The sequence below is a fragment of the Salvia miltiorrhiza genome, chromosome 5 (genome assembly GCF_028751815.1).
Source record: "Salvia miltiorrhiza cultivar Shanhuang (shh) chromosome 5, IMPLAD_Smil_shh, whole genome shotgun sequence".
In the NCBI taxonomy this organism is placed as follows: Eukaryota; Viridiplantae; Streptophyta; class Magnoliopsida; order Lamiales; family Lamiaceae; genus Salvia; species Salvia miltiorrhiza.
Genome location: NC_080391.1, coordinates 12,557,933 through 12,577,968, shown reverse-complemented (window position 1 = coordinate 12,577,968; position 20,036 = coordinate 12,557,933). Strand labels below are relative to the sequence as shown.

General features: G+C 32.5%; 1 protein-coding gene across 3 annotated transcripts; it reads right to left on the bottom strand.

The window, feature by feature from the left end:
• Positions 1-1,596: 1,596 nt before the first annotated feature.
• LOC130986090 (uncharacterized) lies at positions 1,597-8,584 on the bottom strand. 3 transcript variants are annotated; one of them, XM_057909369.1, is made up of 4 exons: positions 8,207-8,584; positions 6,889-7,258; positions 5,101-6,271; positions 1,597-4,751 (listed from the first exon to the last, which is right to left on the bottom strand). In XM_057909369.1, the coding sequence occupies exons 2-4, from the start codon at positions 7,056-7,058 to the stop codon at positions 1,917-1,919; spliced, it is 4,176 nt and encodes a 1,391-aa protein (XP_057765352.1). In that variant the 5' UTR covers positions 7,059-7,258; positions 8,207-8,584; the 3' UTR covers positions 1,597-1,916. The 3 variants fall into 3 exon arrangements, with proteins under 3 accessions (XP_057765352.1, XP_057765354.1, XP_057765353.1); XM_057909371.1 differs by lacking the exon at positions 8,207-8,584 and adding an exon at positions 7,343-8,166; XM_057909370.1 differs by lacking the exon at positions 8,207-8,584 and adding an exon at positions 7,363-8,166.
• Between the last annotated feature and the right edge of the window lie 11,452 nt (positions 8,585-20,036).

Here is a 20,036-nt window from a genome sequence, read left to right as displayed (position 1 = left end):
ATAATAGGGACGTTGAGTTGAAAAAATGGGCGACAACTTTTGATTATTTTAACGTATGCGATTCTGAAAACGATAGAAAGGAATATAATAAGAATAAGGTGATGAAGTGAGAGACAGAAGTGGGTCCCATTTTCATATTACTATTACTTTGGAGTAGCTGTCCACCTTTTACCGTGCACACTCAGCCATACAATACACATTCCATCACCAACCCCCAAAATATCAACTGTAAAAAAACATTACATTTCATCCATCATGTTCATGTATGTGCGTTACCAATAAAATACATGGAATTATTATTATCAAATAATAAGATGGTAAAATACTATCGCTTCTTTTATGAGTAATGCTAAACAGCCACATTGTGGCTACCCACAATTTACTCAAGTAGAAAATAATTTAATTTATTTAACTTATTTTTTAAAATAAAAATAAGATTTAATTATTTTATCATATTCTCTACATTATAGTTATTTTTTTGCAATTTTTTGGTAACTTTTTTATTTTTATTAAAAAATAAATAAAAAATAAAAAATGCAAAAAAAAAATAAAAAAATAAGTACAATGTAGAGAATAGAATAAAATAACTAAATCCTATTTTTATTTAAAAAAATAAATTAAATAAATCAAGATTATCCTTATTATATTAGTATGTGGGTGGCCACAATGTGGCTGCATAGATTTATTGTTCTTTTATTTATGGTTTATGGTATATGATGGAGTTTTTTATTAGAAAAACATAACACCACCGGTCAAACTTCCTACACTCACGAGATGTAACGGTCTTTTCACTTTTTTATTTTTGGAAAAATTGATTCAATGAATCTTGCACTTGGAAAGAAACAAAGTTTTTCATTTCATTTTATATTTGGAAAATTGAAGTTATTCAAACAATTCATCCCACGTACTAAGCTACATGTAGGGGATGGTTTATTTTGAATATAATTTCACACGTAGAGAGTTGGTGTTGTAAAGGCGGCCATTAACTTTCTTTCACATGCTTGTAATTATTATTTTCTTTACGAGCAAGTAAAACTCAAAATTGAACACACGTTTATTTTGTTTCTCCCTATTATTAGTATACAACTCCTGGAAGGCAAATTTTATGAGTTTATCAACTTGGTTATTTTAAAAATCCGCATTTCATATAGCCAGTTTTGTATACAAGAATGTATAAAGCAGCTACTTTCGTATGATATACCGATTGTGAGTTTTATGCCACAGATAGTGTATTGTTCATCCCGGCCCCCACAAAAGACTTTTGATCTCTCTCTCTCTCTCTCTACATGCTGCAACGGCTATATTTCATGCACGGCAAACCTTGGTGTTCGAATTACAGATGATGAAGATTGAAGCAAAAGAAAAAATTGGATGGAAAAAAGAATATATATATATATTAGAGCGGCGTGGGGTTTTCTACTTTGTTATATTATGAGCGGTAGAATTATTTGCCGACATGCATTTCAATTTTCTTACATGAAATAACGAATGCTTAAGCCAATCCTACATCTACTTGTTTAATTTACATTTTTACCTCTAATTAAATGGTACTAAAACAGACTGATCCATATAGCTAACAAGTATTAGAGGAAAACATTTGATGGCCAAAAAAGAAGAGAGTTATCTTAGAGTAACTCATTATTCAAAGAGATCCATTCCTTTTACATATCAGCCTCGAGGAGGGGTTTGAGTCACCTAAGAGAAGAAGCCCCCAAAAAAGTGCTTTCAACCTAAGAGAAGCAACACTTTTCTGGTGCTTTGTATACAGTATAGAAGGACTACTGGAGTGATTCTAAACTCATCCTTCATCAGACTCTATATCTTGTCACTAAATATGAAATAACTCAAGCCATCAAGGTTGCATGATACATACTTTGATGCAAAATGATGAGTGAAGTGCAGTGCAGTGCAGTTCGTCATGAAAAGCCAGGAGAGTAATACAAGGACCTCAGGTGAGCCGATGATGGCAACGAAGCAGCTGAAGAATTTGAATGCCTTACATTAGAGCCTTCTGGAGTGCAATTCCGTTTGCCTAAATTCCCATTCATTCCCCTGGAAGGTGGAACCATTGCAGATCCATTAAAGGGATGATGATGCACCCGCATCTGGTAGCCATAGAAAGGGTTCACATGCCTCGACTCCATGTTTGTCACAGCTTCACTTTCTGGTGAGTCATCGATGATGATTATCTCCTTGCGTTTGCCACCACAAGAATCTGCCTTGTGAGCACCAACTCTCTCAGTATCATACATTGTCCGGGCATCTGGTCTCATCAAACTGAACCCATGCCCATATTCATTACATCCCGAAGCACAAGTGGCATTATCACCAAAGCTCATACTTGGAAACATGACTGTTGATGGATGGCAAGACAGCTGCGATGGCCTATAATTGGTAGGAATCTTGAAGGGATCAGATGAATTGAAATCAAACTGGTGTGCAGGTGCGCGGGCTTGCATGTCCAACATGGAAGAAGGGCCTCGAGATAACATACGGTGAAAGGAGTTGGGCTCATTCAGGTTATTTCTGGTAGAGAGACCATTTTCAACACATAACCTCACACCAGGATGCTCTATCATCATACTCGACTGGCTAGGCAGATCATCGTCTTTATTCACCACCATTAAATTCTTCCCCATTAGTCTCAAGACAGGATTTGAAGTAGAAGGACTCGGAAACTCACAACCGCCACAAGCTCGGAACATTGCATCGGGATTATGAGGAACAGGCATGGGAGCGTAACCTATAGGTGAATTCCCGGTTACAGGAGGAGTTGGCTCCTTCTCGGAGAGTGTGTCTGCTCTTAAGTTGATGCAACGGATTTCATTCTTCGCGTCATCATCTATCTGCTTTTCCTTGGCAAGAACCGAGAGAGGAGTCATAGTTCGTCGCCTTAAAATTTGTGACTCTTGATAACTCATAGAACCACCTTGCAGTGATACATCCTTCCTAGAACAACAACATGGCTGGATATTCTGGACTTCGCGACTCACTTCAGGTAACATCAAGTTGGCCTTCGACTTAACAAGGTTAGGATCTTTTTCTCCACTCGCAATCCGCTCAAAGGAAGGAGAACCTTCGACTACAGGATTGCCCCTCCCTTCTGTGTTGTCATGTTGAGTTTCGTGTTGAAATTGTGACTGTGCAGACAAGTTAGTGGTGGATATCGAACTAGATCTTCCAGCAATAGAATTCGACACTGTCGACATTGCAGAAATGGGAGAATCTGATGAATCCATATCAACAACTTCGTGCCCATCGTCAGAAGATTGTATCCTGCAGGTGGTTAATGATGAATGTCCCAATAGTTCTTCTGAGCCCATACGCCCGGGACTTGGCAAAAAGGACCCCGGTGGTCCCGGTATGGGAATAGGATCTACATCAACAAAGTAGTTTCCTTGTGCTTCATCACCATCCATTTCTGCCATTTCATGACTATCAGGAGTGACCAAATTCTTGTCTGCACAAAACATCTCTTGGTCAGCATGGAACACTAGCTCAGTTTCATCATATGCTTTGCTATAATATTGTGAAACACATTCAACGTTAGAACCAGAAAGTCCAGGGAATGCAGAATCCAACGATTTGCTAAAGGAAACAAAAGCTTCTCCATCAGTTTCAACTGGCTCACAAACAAAATCATCCATAATTTCAGCCTCTTCTTCTAAGACACTGGATGTATCAACTGGAACACTGCCACCAATAAAAGAATCGATGTTGTTCCCAACATTATGACTATCAGACTCGGGTGATGACTCTGAGCCCTTAGACATCATGTCTCCTTCACCTGTGTTGGCAAATCCCCCCATCCTCTTACGAAGTTTTAAAACCCTAGTTCTATTGGTCAACGGCTCGCCACAGTTCTTTTCCATTAGAGTTGCAGTCTCTCCCAAATTATCTTCTGCATCAAGTGTAGGTTGTGAGACTACTGCCTCATCATCTGATAATGATGTGGAATGCAGCCTAGGGTTCTTGAAACTTGAAAGATCTCTCCCCAAATTCTTCTTTGGTTCTGCACCAGATGCATGCCTGACGGACAACAACTTTGTCCTCAAAGACGAAAATTTCCTACCTCCAGATGACACTGCATGGCCCAAAGACATTTTTCTTTGAGGTGTAGCTATCTTGCAATCGGAAGAAAAGGTACGATTGTGGGAGGTGCTGGAGCCAATAAAAGAGCCATCATTTTTCACAGTCGGACTGGTGCTTATCCCAATTCTCTTATTACTGCGAGAAGGAGCATGATCTTCTGCACGAGAATCCACATGGTGCTTGTGAACTGATGTGCTGTCTTTTCTCGACTGCTTAACATTAAATTTGGAGGACATCAAATGATTATTCCTTGCAGTTGTGTGTCCATATTTCAACAAGGAAGAACCGGGTCCCTTTCTTAAAGAAGGCAATTCTGTCCATCCATCAAGAGATCTGCATAGGTTCTCCTTTCTTTTGAGGCCTTCAGGAGGTAACACAGGATTTTCATCGGATGAAATTGGGGATATTGGGACACTATTTCCTCTATGACGAAGTGAGGAAACACTTTTTATTCGCAAGTTCTTCAAACTTTTATCTGGATGCTGATTTTCAAGCTCATGATTGATCTTCTTTTTCAGACCAGTACGCTTGGACCCTACCCACTGTTTAATCATTCCAAAATCATCTGACCTCATATGATCAGAGGCTGTGGGGGACTTTGTAGGATCATCCCCGTCGTGACCTTCAGGAGGATATACATTCTGTTCATCATCACTAACCTGTAAACAACACGGAGCATATTTCAAACAAGACGTGACAAAAATCTTACGCATTCGATACATACCAATTGTTCTACAGTTACATGAAAGTGTTAAGAGCTGTGACTCCAAAAATCATGATCCATTTAGAACAAATATAGATAAATACTATATATGATGAAAACCCAAAGTGACAGATCTCCATATATTAGCTTGAAACAACTATTTAGAAACATATTTCCTCAAAGAAATCTTTCTATTGGTTTCGTGGAATAGAAGCAAAAAAATAAATCTACCTGATTTAACTAAACAAGTACCAGTCCTAATCACTGCAGTCGTTCAACAGAAAGTAAAGGAAGAAATGACATACCTCAACCCTGGGGTAGCAAGTTTTCAGACCATGTGGAGGACAGTAGGGAAGTTGATCGGGAACGGGAGAGCAACTTCCTTGGCCATCAAGAGAATTCTTCTGAACCTCATGTCTCTGGACAGTATGCTTCTTCTTCTTCTTACTTGAAAGCAATTTGATTCCTCTATCACTTTTGACAAACTTGCATGCTCCATAATCATTAACATTTGGCTTTGAAGGTGGATGGTTGAGCTTTGATAAAATTCGAAGTTTAGTGCCACTTGAGTCGATATATACAGCACCTTCCTGACTGATGTCCTCAAAATCGACTGGAGAATATGTTTTCTTCTTCTTCTTCTTCTCCTCCTCCTCCTCCTCCTCCGCAGATGCCTCCAGATCCTGAGGGTGAAGTCCCATATTTGAAGCCCAGTTTGTTCCATTTCTTTTATCAAGATCCTCCAATGTACAGCATAGGGCTGTTTCATATATGTCCACCATCAATCTTGTTTTCCTTGGCTTTATTCTATGCTTTATCACTTTGGTATTTGTTGTCCATTTGACCGTGGACTCGCCAGAAAGGCATTGATCTATGTGGGCATTCAAAGTGGTGTTAGAAGATGATGAGAATGTCTTGCACACGGGGCACACTTTCGAAGCCATTGTTTCTGAAATCACAGCCGAATCTTCGTTTGATCTCAGTTCAGCAATATTGTTTAACTTCACAACCAATCTGCACTTCTTAACTGGGCTTTGAATATTACTTTCAGCCTTCTTGGACTCCCGAATTGCAAACCCGGGCTTTTCACTCCGAGATACTGGCAGATATTGAGCTTCTGGTTCCGAGCAACTATTTTTAGTTGGGGGAACAGAATTTATATCAGAACACGATTGGCTCGTTGTGGTTGATGGGAATTCTTTATCCTCTTCACAATCACTCGAGTTGATGTTCTCAACGTTCACAGCTGACCTTTTGCGAGCACCACGGTCGCTCAACTCAGGATATCTCACATCAGAATACCTTAGACTATCAACTACAGGTTGTTCCTCTATAGATGGGTTTCTCACACAACCCAGAGACTGGAAAGGAGGCAATACATCCTTCACTCCATGCTTCAAACAAAGCTGCAAATTCTTCTGAGAAAATGGCCAGTTATTCTTGATATCTTTGCCCCTTGTATTGAATACATAATCCCTGCAGTAAAATATGCAACTCATCAAAACTAAAACTAAAATTTGGGAGAACACGATCTGCAGCAATTTCCATCACAGAAGAGATCATCAAAATGAAACATGGGCCTTTAATGAGCAAACAGAAACACTACTACAAAAAAGTGCTCTTGACAGAGGATTCAACGGCCAATACACAAGATGATAAGATGAACACAAAAATAGCTCATCTCATCAAATGCTAGCTAGCTAAGAGTATGTGAATATCTCAAGCAGGTTTTGTTATCCCGAGTCACCGCAGCATAAAATGACCAAAAAAGAAAGTTTTGCCCAAATAGAGGGGGTTCAAAATTGACTACGGCGGTCAGCTTAAACAAGGGACAAAAGCTTTATTTAGACAGAGAAGGCCCTCAAAAGCCAAAACCTGCCAACAACAACACAATCAACACAAAATCAGAAAACGATCAAGAAAGCAAATCGTAAGTCAGTGCAGATATATTTATGTATGAAGCCCAGAAATGGATCAATCATAATCAGATGATTAGATACTGGTTGGATCTGACCAATGAAAAAGGCCCCAAGAAATAGCATGACCATGATCAACACTCATGTGGTGTAGAGAGAGATTAAGAAAAACTTTACCTTATGGAGAAGTTGGGAAGTGGGTTGTTGTAATCAAGGCCTGACTTGAACAGATCTACCCCAAGCTGCTGCTGATTAGTATCAGAATCCCTCTCATCACTGCCACCATCACCACTTTTCAGTTGCGAGATTTCACAGAGATCTGGAGGAGGGTTTGCAGTGGATAACATCTGCTGCTATCCTTGTCTTCCTTCTTGTGCTGTTTTGCCAAACAGTCACAAGAACTTCCTCTCTCTCACTCAGCCCCCAAAACGCCGAATGTAACAACCAGTAGGCCGCGCCTCCGCTACCCCACCACCACCGCAGAATTAAACAACCCCACCTCACCTAGAGAGTAAAGATCTCACTTTTTACAATTAATCCATCAGCCCTGCAAAGAATACATACATAAAGAACGCGTCAACACAAGACCCACCACAAGTTTGAAGAAAGGGATGCAGAAAATTTTCCAGACAGGAACAGTAGATTCTAGACCCCTCTTTGCGACGTCATTTTATGTGGTCGGAATGAGTGATCTCAAACATATATAAACGCCTCACTTGAACTTGAAGCGGTTTGGAAGAGCTTGATTGAGAAAGAAAAAGGGCCAATTTTGGGAGATTAAGTAATGATAAGACCCTAATCAATCGTCATTTTATGTGGGTAACCCAAGACAAAGTACACAAATTTCGTCAAGCTTTCTGGATGGAAGACAACTAAGCGCTTACGCACTCCAAAAAACAATATCAAGAAAGCGAAATTTGTAAAACTTGAGATGAATCTCAAAAGATTTCAGAAAATTTGGGGCTTTTTACACACTGTCGTGTAGATAAGTAGAGCTCAAAATCGGAGTCACCGGTGAGAAATATTTTCTAGGTTAGGAGAAAGATTTTCTAGGCAGGATTCAAAATCGCAAAATTTGATTTGATTGAGAACAGTAGCAACTGCGACTAGAAAATTCCGGCATTGAAAGAAGATAGACCAGATTTACTAGTTTGCTTTCACAAAAGGGAAGACTTGAGCAAAGTCCGTCAAAGAATTATAAACAAAAACACCAAGAATCAAATCACCTACAACTATAGATCATAAAATCACAGAAATAGTTACTACAGTTCATCACGAAAATCCGAAAAAAAAAGGGGAGGCCAAGTTGAAGAAAAAAAAGAAGAAGATGTGAGAGGATAACATAACCAACGATAAACCAAAAAATTCTTGTGAGAGAAAAAATCAAACGAAACCCAAGCAAAGCAAGCAGCCGAAGAAAATCTGGTTCCCGAAAACCCTCCAACACGAAAAGAAAAATCAGCATGAAATCTTAGGCCATACGAATTTTACACACCTTTTTAGCTTTGAAAGCCTTTGAGAGGGGAGGAGAAGTGGGTGTGGAAATGAGGTTATCGGATGTATTATAGGAGGGTTAACAGTGTTAGATAGAAAACACTGAATGAGATAGCAAAGAAAAGAAGAGAGAGAGAGAGAGAGGGATGTGTGTTTACGTATATGTAGATGTAGATGTACATGTATAGAGAGAGATGTATGTATGATGATGATGAGAGAGAAGGGCAGGGTAAGGGTAAAGGGTAATTGAATTGAAGAAGAGAAAAGAGGCACCACCCACTCACACATCAAAAGGGGCATCAGGTTCTTCTCTCCACCAGAAAGCAGGTTTATACCATTAAACACCCCACGATTCACTTCACCCTCTGTGAATATGCGTGAGACAAGATAAAAGAAAAGCCATCATATTATAGGAAATAAAGAAATATAATGAAGAAAGAAACAACCCAAAATGTAGAGATAGAGAGAGAGAAAAACGAGCAGTCATAGTCTAAACAAAGCTGTCCTATCCTATACCTACCCTACTGCAGGGTTTTTTCTTCCATTTCCTCTAATTATTTAATACCATACCCATTTGAACTGTTTTCCTTTTCTTTTTTTCTTGCATGATTCATGAATTTGTGTGTTGTTTCGGAATTAGCCTCCGCCTGTTTCTCAAATTACAATTTTACATACGCTCCATCGCTACGCGACAACCAAACTACTACTTTTATTAGTATTTTGTTTTTTGGTGTTGTTTTTTAAGTTATACTAATAATAATAATAATAATGATGATAAAAGCAGCGCCCATGTTTCAAAATTAATGATGTCTTGTTTTTAGCTTAACTAAACTATTTATTTTACGTATATGCTATGTTTCTGTTGGTTTTCCTTGCTGCTCATAATTAATTGCACTTTAACGGGATCTTACTTCTTCCTATTCTGTTTTAATACTAAACTAGTAACAACGGGTTATTCCACGGAATTTATTAAAATATAAATTTATGAAATTATTAATGTATTTATTATTTAGTGAATTATTTTTCACAAAAATAGAGAATTTAATAAAATTATTTTAAAGTAAAAAGTTATAATGTTTATTTGAAATTGACTTAATTTAAATATTTTATAAAATTTATATGTAATCAGAGTTTCGATCCAAAAAATATTAAAAGAGAAATTGGAACAATTATTTGAAACGTATCTATATTAGATGTCTGTGGTTGGAACCAATAATTAAAAAATAAGAAAAAAATAATTAAATAATATCATTAATGACTTAAACTTTAAAAATTTGAATAAATTATTAAATTTGTAATTACCTCATAATCTATCGAAAATTTCATCATATAACACGTTAGTTGTTGCGTCTTGCATATGACCTCTTTTTTTAGTGACTTTTGAGATTGCCATGTAGAATTATCCATAACTAAATAAGAATAGGTTTCAGCAGGGTATAATCCTACATTTGAAATAGATTGTCCATGACTTTTATTTATTGTCGACATAGCAAAACAAACACTCATAGAGAATTGCCTTCTCTGAAATCGAATTGAAAATTTAGTGAAATGCGATGAAATCGTAATCATTCTAGCTATAGAAAACTTGTTGCGCTCATTTTTTTATTAAATGAGTTTCTCTTCACTTATGTGTTCCCCAAGTTGAGTTACTATCAGCTTGGTGTCATTGCAAAGCTCATTAGATTGATCATATTTTTAATAAGCGTGATTATGCATTCCTCTTTCAATCATGGTTTGACAATCCTGAACACTTGATCGTGTCGAGATATTCAATTGATAATACATGTTCATCGAGCTCAATTTGTCCATCTTCTTTGCAAATACTTTCTGAACTTAGATAAACCCTTTATTTGATAGACATTAGAGACATGACGTAATCATTTATCGTATCAATCATCTCATTAATTAGTGGGGGCCAAGATAGTTATATTCTTAAACAATTTTGTATCAAATGCATTATTAATTATGTTATGAATATAAATAGATTTTTCTTGATTTGTGGAATATTAATATACTCCCTCCGTCCGTCAAGATTATGGCAATTTGCTTGGGCACGAGATTTAATAAAATTGATGATGATTTTGATGTAGTGGGGAAATGGTCCCACCACTTTATGAGATAAGTGGTTGAGATTGAATTTTGAGTGGTTTTTTGTAAATAAAGAGTGTTAGTAAGGATAAAATATTAAAGAGGATGGTGGGACCATTGCCATAAAAGGAAAGTGAGATAATCTTGGCGGACGCCCAATATAGTAATTGTGACATAATCTTGACGGACGGAGGGAGTAATATTTTTTAGATATTTCATAGTTTTCAGATATTTAATGGTTTTTGTATATGGAAACTGATTAAAATTTAGAAAAATAAAAGGAATGAATGAGAATTGAGGAAAATTAGAATGAAGTGATTATACGACGTCACATAGGATAGAATTTATTTTGTTGAAATATTTATATAATAATTTTTAGATATTTAATACTCTCTCCGTCCCACTTCAATAGGCTCATTTCTTTTGGGCACGGAGATTAAAAAAACTTACTTTTTAGTAGGAAAGTAGTGTGGTCCACACCAATTAAGTACACATTTTTTACTCAAAATGGAAAACGAGCCTATAAGAGTGGGACATCCCAAAAAGGAAAATGAGTCTATTGGAGTGAGACAGAGGGAGTAGTTTTTAATATATCATAATTTTTAGATATTTAATGATTTTTAGATATGGAAATTGATAAAAAAAAAATAGAAAAAAAATTAGAATGAATTAGAATTGAGGAAAATTAGAATGGAGTAATTGGAATGAATGAGAATTTATAACCCGTCATCTTCATAAATGAATATTAGCGGATAGTGCATCGGAAGATAGAAATGACTCAATTCATTCAACTGTATAAGTTCAGCAGTGCTCTTTTGAACAATGGAATCAATTTATTTATATTTGAAGGAAAAAAATATTAACAAATCATGTCCGTTAGATTAGATAAGATCAACGGATGAGATTACTTCGGATGAGATTACTTCTCTCTTCTTTCTTACATTTAGGCCTTCTTCATTGAACCTTGGCCTATATATATATATATATATATATATATAGGGAGTGGTTCAATTGAGAAGCTCAAATGTGTTGAGAAGTTGAGAAGCAATCTAATAGATGAGCATGTCAGTACATTTTGATGAACATGGCAATTAGACCCCAGATCAATAAATTCTTTGAACATACCAAATATAACTGACGAACATACGAATCTATTTAATTTGTTAAAAAATACGCCACCACCAAGGATCGAACCCCAGATCAAACCCGCGTTCATAAAAATTAATTGACATGTTCATCTATTAGATTGCTTCTCAACTTCTCAACACATTTGAGCTTCTCAATAAAACCTAACCCTATATATATATATATATATATATATATATATATATATATATATATAGGGTGTGGTTCTAGAGAGAACTACATTATTTGTGAGAACGAGAGAACCATCAAATTTAATGCATCCACTGTAAAAATTAATGCATTCGCTGTTAAAATTAATGCACTAAAAAAATTTAAAAAAAATGCTCCCTTCAGGATTCGAACCCAGGATCTGCATTCATCCAACAAGATGATGCATCCACCGTAGATCTTGATGATCGAATGGCTGAAAATGGTTCTCCGGTCTTCTTTTATTTATGGTTCTTTCTTGAACCTCTCCCTATATATATATATATATATATATATATGTGTGTGTGTGTGTGGGGGGGGGGGGGGGAGTTCAATTAAAAATCATTTTTATTGTAAGAATTTAGAACTAAATTAATTATTTTTCCATCTTAATGGATATGATTAAATCCTATTCCAAAGGTGTTTTTTTTTTTTGTAGATTTAATAATTAAGAATACTTATCTAATTTCGCATTTTGTGACAAAGTATTTATTTTGTTGAAATATTTATATAATGATTTTTTAGATATTTAGTTTTTAAATATATCATGACTTTTAGATTTTTAATGGTTATTAGATATAGAAATTGGTTAAAATTTAGAAAAAAAAAAGAATGAATGAAAATTAAGGAAGATTAGAATGGAGTGATTATACAATGCCACGTAGGATATGATTTATTTTGCTCAAAATTACAAATACTTATGTATTTTCTATTTTTCATGTAAGGATATAAATAAAATTTTATTGATCAGTGGAATATTAGTATAATGTTTTTTAGATATTCAATAGTTTTTAGATATATAATGATTTTTAGATATTTAACCGTTTTTGGATATGAAAATTGATTAAAAATTAAAAAAATAAGAATAAATGAGAATTGAGGAAAATTATAATGAAGTGATTATACAACGCCACGTAGGATAGAATTTATTTTGTTGAAGTATTTATATAATGATTTTTTAGATATTTAGTTTTTAAATATATCATGACTTTTAAATTTTTAATGATTTTTAGATATAGAAATTGATTAAGATTTAGAAAAAAAAAAGAATGAATGAGAATTGAGGAAAATTAGAATGGAGTGATTATACGATGCCAAGTATGATAGGATTTATTTTGCTTTAATATATAAATAAATTAAAAGTTTGTTGATACGTGTTCTGTAATTTTTTTTAAACGTGAGGTCTCTTAACATCTTCAATCACAGGTTAAATTAGTTTTAGACTTTTTAGGTTCTTATTTTTTACTAGTATATTGTTACTATTATCAATGGCGTTCTCAAATAAATAAATCAATAAACAATGGTGTTTTCACCTCCAAGTTTCTCTCTAAATTATCCTCGAAACTAATTATCAAGTAATTCTCATTCATTTTACACAACTTACTTATATTAAAATCCAAACACTAATATTAACAAAACATATAGTAACAGAATATTAATTAACATAATATATCGAGTAGCATATAATTTCAAAAATTAAACTCTACTCCTTATGTCCATCAAAAGTGTGGTGTATTTTAGAGAATATGGATTTTAATAAATAGTTTAGAGATGTGTATAAAATGAAGAAAGGTATTAGTCGAAATTAATTTGTTTTTTGTTTTTTTTTTTTTACTTTGGGAGAGAGGGAGTGGTGGGGTTTGAACTCTGGACTTCAGTGTTCGTAGATAGAAGCTCGCACCGCTTAGTGTCTCCTTGAAAACTCGAAATTGATTTGTTAAGCAATTAATAAATAGTTTATTAATCGAAAGTGCATAACGTCGGGTGCATGCCTAAACAATAGAGGCGAAATTTAAAATACAATATACATATATATAAGTTACAAATAATACAATTAATGATGTTTAATTTGAAGCTGAAATGCAATAATATTAATTTGGTCCCATGCAATTAGTTCTTGGTGTCAAATGGTAGCACATCTCCGTTGGAGGTGCTCTCACATCACACAAACAAACACATGTGTAGTTGGTGTACACTACTATAAGCTGATTGCTGTGGAGTTAGTCTACTAATGCTGATTATTGTGCTAAATATAGATACATAAAACTGAAGATAAATTTTTAGCTTTTTTTAACATACACAATTTTAAAATGTTGGAGATGTTAAATGGTTTAACAGGGAACATTTTTTTTTTTTATAGATTAAGGGCATTTATAAGAGGGGTATATTAGGAATATTTTGGTTAAATCAACAAAGTTGTGGATTAAAATCACTTTGACCTAAAAATATCTTACCTTTCGTAGTAACATACATTGCAATTCTTTATAAGTCCTTTATTATACTAGCAGAAAGAATGTACGTTATACGTGTAATTAATATTATTTTATTTAATAATCTATTTTTTTTATAAAATCTATTAATTCATTACTTTTATTAGATAATTTATTGAATGGATATATTTATCTATAAGACTTATCAATAGCTATATATATATATATATATATATATATATCACATAGATTAAGTGTAATATCTAATGAATTAATATATTCTTATAAATATATAATATGTAAACTAACTTAAAAATAAAATATGTAATAGAGGTAAAATAGACAAGTTGTGCCTTAGGATGCCTTAGGCTATTTTTCTGTTAGTATAGATTTGTTACATAAGCACACATTTGAGTGATCAGAAGCAAATAAGATGATTTTCAAAATATTAAAACAAGATTGAGAAGATGTGTAAAATCGGCAAAAATTGACGCTGATATCTATATATCTATATAATATATAAAAGAGGAGTTTTTTTTCCTCTATTTCTTCCCACTCTTTTTTTTCTCTCTCCTCTTCCATCAATTTTTTCACTATTTTTTTTTATATTTTAATTCTCTTCTAAACATGGTCACATTTCATGAAAAAATATTCGATATGCATTTTAAATTTAATATAGTATAAAAAGAATTATGAAAAATGAATTTTAAATGAATAAATTATGAAAAAAATCAAATATTTTATTTTCTCTCTTTATTAAAATTTAAAATTTTTTATTTATATTTTTGTATGAAAATATTTATTTATTTATTTATTATGACGTGTAATACTCTATAATAACGTGTAATGCTAATTTTATTATCGATTTTTTGAAATTTATGTAATAACTTTAATTATCATTACGCTTTATACAAAGTTAAAAATTTATATTTTCAAATTTATGATTTAATTGAGTAATTGATGTGGATTATTTTATTTTGTTTTATTTTTAAAATTTATATTTATTAATTTAAATATATCGTTTAATTTCAATGTTTGTCGTGCATCGCACGAATGGCCGTACTAGTAAGTATAAAATAGAGCTTTTTATACCTTCAAATTTTCTCACTCCTCTCAATTTTTTCCTCCAAAATTTTTGTCTTCTTTTTTCTTTTTTATATTTGATTCTTTAAAAAAATGTTAATTTTGATTCATAAAAAAACTATTCAATATAGATGTTAAATTAAAGATTACGAAAAGATCTTTAATTTAGAATAAAAATTATAAAAAAAATAAAATTGAAATGAATAAGTTATGATAATTTAAAGTGTCAAAATCATTTCAAGTTATTTTTTTACATTTTGTTTTCGTTTATTCGTGAAAAATAAATAGATGCCATTGTTTTTTACTTTTAGAAAAGTTTACATGATTGTTTAATTAAAATTATTTTAAATTTAAATATTTTTAAATTATAGTAGTAGTTTAAATTAATGAAATTAAGGAGAATAATTTTAATATAAATTTGTAACTAAAAAATTAGTTATATCTTAAAACTAGAATCCAAAATATTATATAAATTTATTTAATTATGTGTACGAATTATTTATTTATTTATATCAACATATTTGTTGTTATATTCTTTTTATATTATTCATATATTTCCTATTTTTTTAATTAGTTTTGGGCTATTTATATATGAACTTTTAAAATAATACATTTTGGACTTTTAAGAGCCCAAAATTGTTTTATTAAATGGCAGTTATTAATTTTGTTATATTGATGGTTTAGTGTTATTTGTTTTACAATCTATAAATTTAACTATTATTATACAATACTCATTAAATTTAATATTAAACTCATTAAATTGACAATATTATTATTATACATTATTTTAAATTAAATATTTATATTTAAATTAGCACATTTTTTTTTCTTACCGATTAACTTAACTCATAACATGACATTTTAATATTTTTACATAATTTAAATTTTTTAAAATAAATATATATCGTTACTTGTGCATCGCATGGAAGACGTACTAATATAATTAAAATGGCACAATAGGAATACAAATATCATCTCGTTTCAATGTTTTGAATATATTGTAATTTGGAGATGGTGCATCTCTATATCTCAAATTCGGATTGGTGGATGGTGATAATATTCAAGCCACAAAAATGACCAAAATTCTTGAGGAGAGTTTACCTGTCTTCCAACCAAGACTCACAAATATATTTTAAAAAATATTTATTAATAAAATTCTTGTAAACCTAGGTACTACAATGATGATTTATAATTCGGGATATGCCTAATTGAAATAAATTGAATAAAAGGAGCCAAGAAAATTAAAAACTAGATAGCCACCTTTGAATGAACAGTCCATTTCAGGCCAAATCATAGGCTGGACGGTTCAGCTCGAAATTGGCTATTCAACCATTATATTTTTTTTATTTGTATTAATGTCTTAGATATGCATGATCTCTCTCTATATATATACGACTAATGACCGTCGACTCAATATTATCTACTTTTTCACAACCCCAAATTCGCCTATTATTACAAATACCCCAATCTCAACCATTTAACGAACCAATACTCTCTTCTTTATATTTAAAATTACAAAAGATATCTATTGTATAATCAAATAAATAATCCACACGCAGACGAAATTACTATTCACACAAAAGTGGAAACAACTATCCATACACAAACGAGACTAATATCCACACAAAAATGAAAAAATCATTCGCACGCAGACGGAATTGAACCCAATATCCCTCATAAAATTAAATCCAATATCGCTCTCACAAAAGAGAGTATTTGAGTATTTTAATTTTACCACTTGAACTAAGCTTCATTGGCTGGCATACTAATGCTCCTTTTAATTAATTGGTTATATTGTGAAATATATAGTTTATAAGTTTTGTCTAAAAGAATTAAGCACTCCGTGTTTCGCGTTTTGCTTTTTGGCGAATGGATTATAACAATTTCAAGATTTGAAAGGCACTCGATCGAGATATATAGGCAAGTAAATTATAATAATATTCTAAGTTTTGGATATTTCGGGTAAATAAATTCTCAACTTCAATCCTAAATTTTCAAGATTCGACTAACTCGTCGAACTAATTGGACTTGAAAAAATTATAATTTCTTTTATACTAATATGTTTATATTGACAATTTTATATTTAATTTGTAACAAATTAACAAATACACGTGTAAATAAGTGATATTTCAACAACGATTTATATAGAAACTGATTTATATAGAAACTAATATGCAACTCTTAGAGGGATATGGATGCATACCATATTTCTTAAATAATTATTATTTTCTAATTTTAACATCTAAATATTTATGTTAAGTATTAGATTAAAAATACAATAACTGTTGAATATTGAATCAAAATATATTTCACAAATATTTGGAAAGAAAAAAAATCTCATTATACTAATTTTCAGAAGCAAAGTAATGAAGTTGGAAAACCAAATAACGAAAAAAATTCATATATATCAAGCGAATACATTATTTTCATATCAGCCCTATAGGGTTCGCATTATTAAATCGGGCCAATCTTATAAGGTTGTCGGGCTATTCGAGCTAAACTTTTGTCGGGGAAGGAGAAATTTTAGCCCTAATCCTCTGGAATTATTGATCTATTCAGATCAATATATCCACGAGTTTTAGGTTGAATTTACAATCCTATTCGTATACGTGTTATCTGTTTAAATAAAATATATTATAAAGATGTCACCAAATGGATAATATAGTTGCATATATGACATATATATAGATGGGTTGAAATAAGGAATTTAGAATTTATTCATTTATCTTTGTTTATCAATGATTATGATTAATTAATGCTCCCTTCGTCCATAAAAAGTATAGCACTTTTATGTATGAATTTGTACATAAAAGTGCTATATTTTTTATGGACACAGAAAGTAGTAGTATTTTCTAATACTGATAATTATTGTAAGGTTAATTAAGTAAATTTTTTATTTAAAGCAATCATTATTAACGATTTTTTTATGGGAAACAAATTATCTTATGACGATTTTTTTATATTATATTGTAAATTGTGGTTGTATGCTTGTCTAATTGCGTGGTAGTGCATATATGTGTATGTTGTTGTGTAGATTATTTCTTTATGTAAATTCCCAACGAAATAAGAGCATCCACTATGGAGAGCTCACTCTCAACAATGGGAGAGTCCATCCCTTGGCTCTCTAATTATAATTTTTATTTTGTATTTATTTTTATTGTTGTTTTCAATTTAAAACAACTAAAACTCAATTAAATTTGAAAATTAACCCTACATTGATTGAAAATTAAAATTGCAATACATTTCAAATAAAATCCTAAATTACTTAAAAATTAAAAAAAAACATAAAATAAAATTCTAGAATCCATGAGAGATTGTGGCGAAAGTTTCTCCAATCTTCTTCCATGATTTTAAAAAAATTAAGAGAACAAGACGAACAAAGGTAGAAGAGATATAGAATGAAAGAAGAGATAGAGGATGGAAGAAAAGATGTAAAATAAAATTGGTGACATATGAGTTGTATATAGAATAAAGAAGAATAAAAACAAAAACAAAAAAACAGAAAAGGCTCAACGGCCGAAAATTGGCAACGACCGAAAATCTGCAACGTCACTTTTGAAATTTTAATTAAAAAAGGCTGAAAATTGGCGGCGAGATGCACGCGCCATCTCCTTCTCCCTTCTGCGCCCGGAGCGCGAGCCTCCGGCTCGCCAATGTGGATGGCGCGGATGGGGCGGGCTCGCTCCCAAATTTTGAGCCCCATTGTGGGTGCTTTAAGCCAGTACGCAAACATAAAAATTGAAAAATAACGGCATGCACGAAAAGTATTTTCTATCCACATGACCAATTACTTATATAAACACATAATAAATGAATGAAATATTGGCTATATTAGAAAAGGAAAAGAAAGAAACCTAAAAAACCCATGAAAGCAGAAAGATACAGACTAAGGGTCAGACCTCATTAAAACCTCTGTAAAGAAAATGGAAAAAACTTTACACGGTGCGTTCTATTTGATTGTAAAATTATCATGGGAAAATTAGGGATAACCAAAATTTCACCCTTTAAATTCTTCCTTTTTTTTCACTCATTTCCTACTTGACCATTACTTATTCCTCATTTTCACTACAAAGGGGGGATTTTTTTTTTTTTTTTAATTTGTTACAACCAAAGAAAGGAAAAAACCCACTCACACTCTAGCTCCTAGGGTGACTCGAACCCCCGACCTATTGGTTGGAGGGGAAGCGTCTTACCAACAGACTGCGCTTCATCGTCACTACAAAGGAGGGATAATATTATCACACCATTTTTTGAGGGATAATATTATCCCTCTTTTGTAGTGAAAATGACGAATGAGTAAGGATCAAGTAGGAAATGATGGAAACGATTGAAAGGATTTAAAGGCTGACATTTTGTTTATCCCTTATTTTCCCATGATAAATTTACAATCAAATAGAACGCACCCACAGAGGAAAAAGAGTGCATGTCTAAAGAACAATCGAAACTGAAACATAACAAAACAATGACATAAGATATACAGAGGCCCGTAGAACTCCGGCCTGACCATCGCCCCACTAATAAAATAACTACACACATAACAAATATTTTCTAGTCGCACGATCAATATACTATATTGATACAGAATTACGAAACTCGTATTCTAAGTGCAAACCGTCGCTAGAAACATATGAAGGAGGAGGATCTTTTTTGGCTTGCGACGGTAAAACTGTAATTATTAAATTTGAGGGTGAAAAATAACATTAAAATACTTTTCATTATGCAAAGATTTATATTAAATCGTAGGCTTATATTTTTCATTGATGTGAAAGTGTAGATTAGTTTTTAACTCTAATATTAAGGATGATTTTTATGATAACCCCTATATATTATGTTGAAGCACATAAAGGAAGTTTAAAAGGTGTGAATAGTTGGTCGAGCATATAGTTATATACTGAATCTGCACTAAATGCAAGTTGAGAAACTGTAAAGCTTTATGTTTATTTTTTTCCAACTGGAAAAGAAAAACCAAATTGAGTTAGAAAAAAATTGATTGGTTAGCACTCTTTTTTGTATCCTCCCAGTCTATCTTTAACAAAAGTGTATATGAAATTTGGATATATATAGAATGTGTTTAATGAAGTATGTTTCGTGCAAGTCTCTACATTGTATTGGAATTTG